The 7,523-nt window shown below is 42.0% G+C and overlaps 1 protein-coding gene and 1 pseudogene across 1 annotated transcript; one reads left to right on the top strand and one right to left on the bottom strand.

The window, feature by feature from the left end:
• Positions 1 to 552: 552 nt before the first annotated feature.
• Positions 553 to 7,068, bottom strand: ATP5MC3 (ATP synthase membrane subunit c locus 3). The gene is made up of 5 exons (XM_003824231.7): positions 4,066 to 7,068; positions 3,765 to 3,876; positions 2,511 to 2,591; positions 1,467 to 1,660; positions 553 to 811 (listed from the first exon to the last, which is right to left on the bottom strand). Exons 2-5 carry the CDS (start codon positions 3,801 to 3,803, stop codon positions 697 to 699), a joined length of 429 nt encoding a protein of 142 aa, XP_003824279.1. The 5' UTR covers positions 3,804 to 3,876; positions 4,066 to 7,068; the 3' UTR covers positions 553 to 696.
• LOC134728702 (small ribosomal subunit protein uS8-like) lies at positions 6,633 to 7,025 on the top strand (annotated as a pseudogene).
• Positions 7,069 to 7,523: the final 455 nt, after the last annotated feature.

Below are 7,523 nucleotides of genomic sequence, written 5' to 3' on the forward strand. Positions count from 1 at the left end.
TTTACTTTTTGATATTTGGTTTTTAATAGTCTTGTTCAAGTAAGAAACTAGCTGCTAGTTGGACTGAGCCTGTTCTGAAAAGACATGGAAGATTCATTAGAGGCACACAATTGCTTAATGTGAGACTTACTGAAAAACAAAAGTCACATTACCCTCTAGCTTAAGGCTTCATTTCCTAAAAAGCTGACATGATTTATTTTTAGAACCACCTGCCAAGTCAGTCTTGGAAGGTGATTCTGATTTGAAGTATTCTAACTGATGTTAGACCTTAAAAACACAAGACCATCTTGAGTATTAACTACCTTTAATTAATCATATTTTATAGAAGCTCAAAACACCCAAATATTTATCCTTTATATGAATAAACAAAAGCCCTATGAATTACAATATGTAGAACACTATATAAAAGAATTCCCATAAAAATTACATTGGAATATTTTTCATCAGTGGAGCAACTGCTGTAGCTTCCTCTGAATGGGACAGCATCTGCCTGAATGCACGTTCTTCTTTGTGATAATCTAAACTTAGTGTAAGTACAAATCACAGAAGAAATTAAAGTTTTCATCTTTAATGAAATGACTTTGGAAATAACGTACATTCCCATGACACCAATACTACAGTTTTCGGAGTCACAGTAAGATACACAGAATTACATCCGTAATTAATATGAATGCCAACATGTCAAGCAGTAATTTGTTACATGGCAAACAAAATCAAGAAAGCAACCATCAAACAAAAGAGACCCATAGCTTCAGACAAGGCAAATCCCAGGATAGCATATGAGAACAGCTGCTGCTTCAGCGAAGGGTTTCTAAAAGAGACCACATATGACTGTTACTTTGAAATATTAGTTTCAACATGTTTGGTAAATGTTAAAGAATCAGATTACTAGTGTGGGGATTTTTGTAAACTGAAAAGTCTGCTGGAAGAGTATTTGCCTAGATCTCTCTTACACTATTCTCCTTCAATCCTGATAATATGGTGTAAAGGTAGGGAGCTGTCTGTCAATATAAATGGTTAGTTTTCATTCATTTTGATGGGTTCTGACATTCTTATCCATCTGAAAATATGATCTATACCTTTTAAGATCTGACAGTTTAGGTCTTAAATAAAATAAATTGATCCTTTTAAGGAATGTGCTCTAATAATTTTATTCCCAAAATAGCTTAACAATTAGGAATGCAGACTCTGAAGTCAGACTTAGTTAAAATTCATTTTCTGACATTTACTAGCTATGACCTGGGCAAGTAACGTGGCCTCTGTGTCTCTAGTCCTTCATAGATGTTATTCTCATAACACCCCAAATGGTGTTATGAGAATTGAGATAATGCATACAAAGCCCTTTAAATATAATGCAAGACACAGAGTAAGCACTTAATGCAAAGTAGCTATTATTTCAGTAGCTAAGTTTCCAACTACTACAAGCATGCTCTTAAACTAACTTATTTAGGGATAGAAATGATTACCTGGCATAACCAATGATAAGGCTGCCAAAGACTGTTCCAATACCAGCACCAGAACCAGCCACTCCTACTGTTGCAGCACCTGCACCAATAAATTTGGCAGCAGTATCAATGTCTCTGCTGATTGCACTGGTCTGAAACTCCCTTTGGATTAGCTGAGACACACCATTCTGGGCCCCATTAAATACCGTAGAGCCCTGGAAAACAGAAAATAAAGGTAAAAGTCGTATCAGTAACCACAGGTAGCTATTTTAATTAAATACCATATTGTCAAAATGATAACTACTTTTTTATTTTGTAGCTGAGTGTAAAGAAACAAATCAAGAGCTTAGAATAATCTCACTCTTGTGGAACAGGGATAACAATATCTACATCTTAAAAGGGTGTTGAAAATTAAGAAACAACATATATAAATATGCTTTTAAATAAAGTAGGGTTTTTTGTTTTGTTTTTTCTTAAAAGAGACAAGGTCTCACCTGGTCTGTCACCCAGGCTGGAGTGCAGTACAGTGTGGTGTGATCATAGCTCACTATAGCCTTGAACTCCTGGGCTCAAGCCAGCTCCCCACCTCAGCCTCCTGAGTAGCTAACACTACAGGTGACCACCAGGCTGGGTTAATTTTTAAATGTTTTGTAGAAACAGGATCTTACTATGTGGCCCAGGCTGATCTTGAACTCCTGGGGTCAAGCAATCCTCCCTCCTTGGCCTCCCACAGTGCTAGGAACACAGGTGTGAGCCACTGCATCCAGCCCAATGAGTACATTTTTCAATAGCTGTAGCTATTATAATTTTAAATATAGGCAACTTAAATCAATAGACTTGAATATAAATACTTGGCCAAGTTTTGGATAGAGAAATTTCTCTATTTGGCTCATCTAGTTTTTTGGCTCTCTATTTTTGGCTATTTGGCTCATCTAGTTTTTTGGATAAAAGGGTGGGAAAGACTTGCCCTCAAACTCTTATTAATAAAGTTTTTTTCCTTCACTCTAATCAAAACCCTACCCTTATTTGGTAGTGTTACCTAATTTCAATTATTGCTACTATTACCTCTCCAGTCCTACTAGCCTCTGGTCGAGATAACACTGATGCAGAAATTGGTCTGTATGCAACTCTGGATCCAGCTCGGATCTATTAATGAAAAAAAAATAAAGATTTCAATATTAAGAAAGAATACAGGTAAGACTTCAATGACTTTTCTGGTACCATGAATTCTAAAAAAGCAAGCAGTAAGAATGAATCAGAGACTTCTGAATTGACTCTTTGCTGTTTGGTCATTTTTAATACATAAGCAATTTTAATAAAGTTTCATGCTAATGAAATTGTAAAGCTTGCTACCTTGAATAAAATTTCTAATAACAGTTACAAAGAGAGTAAGAACTGCTTTTGACATTTCCATTATTGTAGTGCCATAAGTCAAGTCAGAAAAAAGCAATAAATACCACACATTCTTTGGCATTTTTAAGTGGACCAACAAGTATATTAGGAGCGTCACAATAAACATTTATCATTCAAAATAGCCCAGCAGTTAATAGCCCTGACCATTTCAAAGATATTTCTATATGACCATTAATCATAAAAAAAATTTCTAAAAAAGGAACTTAACCAATTCTACATCAGTTTAAGAATAATCTGTGAAATATCTGACCATAAGGACATATTCCAGTCCAACTTCTCTGCCCTTGAGTGTCCACTAAACTAAGGTCACAGAAAAACCCTTCCGAACCAAAACCTGATTCTCTAAGACAAATCCTCCAGATCTAGACCTCACTTTAAGCCTGCAAAATTGTTATGAAAGTAATACTCCAGAGGCAGGAAGAAAGACTTTGGGCTCGTTCCCCCACCACCTTCCTCCGCCCCCACACGGAAAGGCAAAGTCCCTCCCTCTGCAGCAACGAGTTTGACCTACAGACAGGCACTGGAAAGCGCTGCTGAGGTGAACTAGGCCTCAACGGCCCCCTACATCCTCTGCAGTACTCCAACCTTCGCGTCGACCCCAATCCAACAGAGAGGCTGAGAGAAGGTGGGGGAAAGGGCCACTCCTGGTCTAGGGACAAGAGAGTTTGACCTACACCGAGTGAGGCCTGACAGCTAGGCCTCGGCTGCTCTGCCTCGCCCTAGTGGCGAGGAGAGGGCTGAGATGCCCTAAGATTAGGAAGAAAACGGCAATGGGTTAATAGGTGAGGAGAAAGCCGTTCCCGAGGGCGGTGTGCCCCGCCCGAAGGTTGCCCCATTCAACAACGTGGACGCTCCAGGCCAAAACGCCCACCCCTCAATCCCCCCGACCCTGCCTGGGCTACGCACCAGAGAGGGGGTGCAGGCGAGCTTGGCGCAGGCGAACATCTTACACTCTTCGGGACTGCGCGGCTGGAGATATTGGGTGACAGGCGACGTGGGCTCCTCTCCCGCTTCCTCTCTGCGGAGGCAAAGAGGCTTAAGGTCAAGTGCCCTCCAGGGGCCTGTTCTTCCCACCCAGGCCCCGCAGGCTCCCGTGCACGCCGTCAGCTTGGGCCCCGTGCCCAGTGAGGCGCCGGCACAATGAATGGGTCCCTATTGGGCGCCGCTCCGCCCTGGCCAGGCCGGGCTCCCTGTGCCCTCCACTTACCTTCCCGGGAGGCGGCGGCGGCGGCACGGGCTGCGGCAGAGGTCGAAGGAGTGGGACTCAATGCGCAAGCGCGGTCCGGCTCTTATTCGCGCCGCAGCACCCGGATGAAGAAGGCGGGGTTTCGGGTGCACCAAGGAAGACACTCAAGGTCACTTTGTAACAACTTTATTGGCAACTAGCCGGGAAGGACAACGACAACCACCTGGTGATGGGGCAAGAGGGAGACAAAAAGAAAAACTGTACATTCGCCCCGGCAGAGAGGACTAAACAGATTAACTTTTGATATGAGTTGGCTGCAGGGTAGTGGGCCTTTTTCTTCACGTTGGCACCTTGTAAGATTTGGCCTTTTATCAGTTGCTGCTTCTCTGTAGTAGAAGTTGACTTGCTGGTCATTCTCTTCCTCTGTGAAATAGGACTGTGGCTGGCGGGAGGAAAGAAGGGTCATTCACTACTTAACAGGAAACTAGGGTCCCCAGCAAAGCGAAGATATTTATTTCAAGGAACCTGGAAAATGGTTCCAGAAGTATGGCTAATCCTTCAGGTGAAAGAGGGCCTGACCTAGAAGTACTGGTGGAGCCATAAGCAAATGAGTAGATCTAAGAGCTTTGTCATCTGGGGCACAAAATTGCCTCTGGGTAAAGTGAGGGTGCTCAACTTTGTCTTCTAGCTCTAAGATTGGAAGATTTAAGGGATTGTATTTCATGTAGGGCTTGAGACTAAAAAAAAATCTTAAAAAAAGTCTGAGTAGTCTCAGAACGTACTCAATTTTAACACCTGTTTTTGTTAAGTTTGGACAAATTATCTTCTTCAGAGGAATGCAGAAATAGCTCAGAAAAATGGCTCTGACTGAACTTCTGTTCTTTTTAGATCCTTGAATTATGTAAATTTAATTTAGTAATTCTAACAAATGGCTAATGGAAGTGATATCAACACGTCAACATAAAAGATTAAACATCTAGAATGCCCTGCTAAGAAGATGGCTGGGGACTGAACTCCAGCCCACTCTGCCTAGAGCCCTAGCATGAGACAACATCAACCCAGAGGATCAGCTTTTTACTTGTTAGCTTAAAGGTGCAATATTATCTAGCAGCAACGCTGGTTGCTGCTAGTTCTGGGAGAAGCCCTCAGAACTAACACTTGAAAAATGAATAAGACTTTGTCACTAATCCAACTTCAAATGGATCAAATGATTCAAAATTACAAAAATACTAATCATTTTAGGCTCAATCTTTAGCTGGAAAATAGAGATAATTCACGTGTACTGTTCAACAAGCAATTATTCATATAGTTTCTCAAGTACTCAATTCTAACCAAGAACATGGTGTCCTGTGGTGTCTACAGTAGAATAAACAGTAAAGCCTTGTACTTCAATAATAGATCCTCCAGGGGAAAAAAATTTTCTAAGTGGATTTATGTGTAGAGATGGTTTTAAGTGATGTTCCTATCTCTTTAGCACTAAATCAGTGGCAGTAACTATGGAGGAGGAAGCAAGAAAGAAGCCAAGATCCACAGTGGCTGCTTCCAAGTTGCATATGGACTAGTTGCTTGTGGCAGGGAGAGACATAGGTTCCGAAATCCAGTCTGTTCTGTGGAGGGGCCTGACCATGGCTGTGACTCCACGGTGCTATTCTAGATAGATTAATTCAGACTTTGCTTGGTTTTGCATCCTAAGATTGCGTTATAGAAAGAGGGGAATGAAGGCCAGGCGCGGTGGTTCATGCCTGTAATCCCAGCACTTCGGGAGGCCAAGGTGGGCGGATCACAAGGCCAGGAGATGGAGACCATCCTGGCTAACACGGTGAAACCCCGTCTTTTTACTAAAAATACAAAAAATTAGCCAAGCATTGTGGCAGGTTCCTGTAGTCCCAGCTACTCAGGAGGCTGAGTCAGGAGAATGGCGTGAACCTGGGAGTCAGAGGTTGCCGTGAGCCAAGATCACGCCACTGCACTCCAGCCTGGGTGACAGAGCAAGACTCCATCTCAAAAAAACAAAAACAAAAACAAAAAAAAGAAAAAGAGGAGTGAATTGGAGTAACACCAACCCATGTTGATGTTGATTGAGGGTGGATATTTGCACTGAGGAAGACTGAAGAAAAGAAGTACCTTCTGAGAGGACTACAGTGAGGCCATAAAGATGAACAGGGACCTCCCTGAGAAGTATGTAATCTTTTCTGTGTTTTTTCATGGACAGTGGGGACAGTCATAGTAAGTTATGACATCATAATTTGGCAATATCTGATAAGACCGGGTGATGATGATAGCCTGAGTGATGATGGCATGATGAAGATAGAAATCCGATAGCAAAGAGAAGTATGACAGATCACTCCCAAATATAGCCCTCTCCAGAAACCACTTGGACAGAAAAAAGTCCAGAGAAAGAGAACTGAGGTGTCCAACACATGAGTGAGGCCTTCTTGGATCTCTAGCTCTCGTCAAGCCTTCCCAACACCACGAGGAACAAAAATGAGCCATCCAAATGAGCTTTACCCAAATTCCTGACCCACGGTGTCAAGAGCAATGAAAGGGTTGTCGTTTGGCTCTTTCCGCCATCTTTTCGTGACGCCACAATGGTGCACATGAATGTCCTGCCTGATGCTCTCAAGAGCATCAACAATGCCGAAAGAAGAGGCAAACCCCAGGTTCTTATTAGGCTGTGCTCCAAAATCATCATCTGGTTTCTCACCGTAATGGTGAAGTATGGTTACATTGGCAAATTTGAATCATTGATGATTACAGAGGTGGGAAAAATTGTTGTGAACCTCACAGGTAGGCTAAACAAGCGTTGAGTAATCAGCCCCAGATTTGATGTGCAACTCAAACATCTGGAAAAATGGCAGAATAATCTGCTTCTATCCCGCCAGTTTGGTTTTATTGTACTAACAACCTCAGCTGGTATCATGGACCATGAAGAAGCAAGAAGAAAACACACAGGAGGTAAAATCCTGGGATTCTTTTTTTAGAGATGTAATACATATTTACAAATAAAATGTCTCATGGACTCTGGTGCTAAAAGAAAAAAAAGAAACTTTGTCATTTGAAGCTATTAAGTTTTAGGGTTGTTTATTATGAAGTGCTAATATCTATTTAGTAATACATAACTAAAACAGGAAACATTGTCTGCTAAATATTCACTACTTCTTTGAGATCTATGTGGAGGTAGCAGCATCTCTTTTTTTTGAGACAAGGTCTTGCTCTGTCATCCAGACTGGAGTGCAGTGTTGCGACTATAGCTCACTGCAGCTTTGACCTCCTGGGCTTAAGCAATCCTCCCACCTCAGCCTTCTGAGTAGGTGGGACTACAGGCATGCACCACCACACCTGCTAATTTTTAAATTTTTTATAGAGCCACAGTCTCCCTGTGTTGCCCAGGCTGGTCTCCAACTCCTAGGCTTAAACGATCCATCTCAGCCTCCCAAAGAGCTTGAATTACAGGAACGAGCCACCACATCCATCTGGTA

The sequence above is a fragment of the Pan paniscus genome, chromosome 13 (genome assembly GCF_029289425.2).
Source record: "Pan paniscus chromosome 13, NHGRI_mPanPan1-v2.0_pri, whole genome shotgun sequence".
NCBI lineage: Eukaryota > Metazoa > Chordata > Mammalia > Primates > Hominidae > Pan > Pan paniscus.

Bases quoted from the DNA above. Each gene is read 5' to 3' on its own strand.
- ATP5MC3 (XM_003824231.7), bottom strand. From the start codon at position 3,803: ATGTTCGCCTGCGCCAAGCTCGCCTGCACCCCCTCTCTG. The intron at 1,661-2,510 runs GTAATAGTAGCA...TCTGTTTTCCAG, and splicing joins AGGCTAGTAGGACTGGAGAG to GGCTCTACGGTATTTAATGG. The intron at 812-1,466 runs GTAATCATTTCT...GGTCTCTTTTAG, and splicing joins CTTATCATTGGTTATGCCAG to AAACCCTTCGCTGAAGCAGC.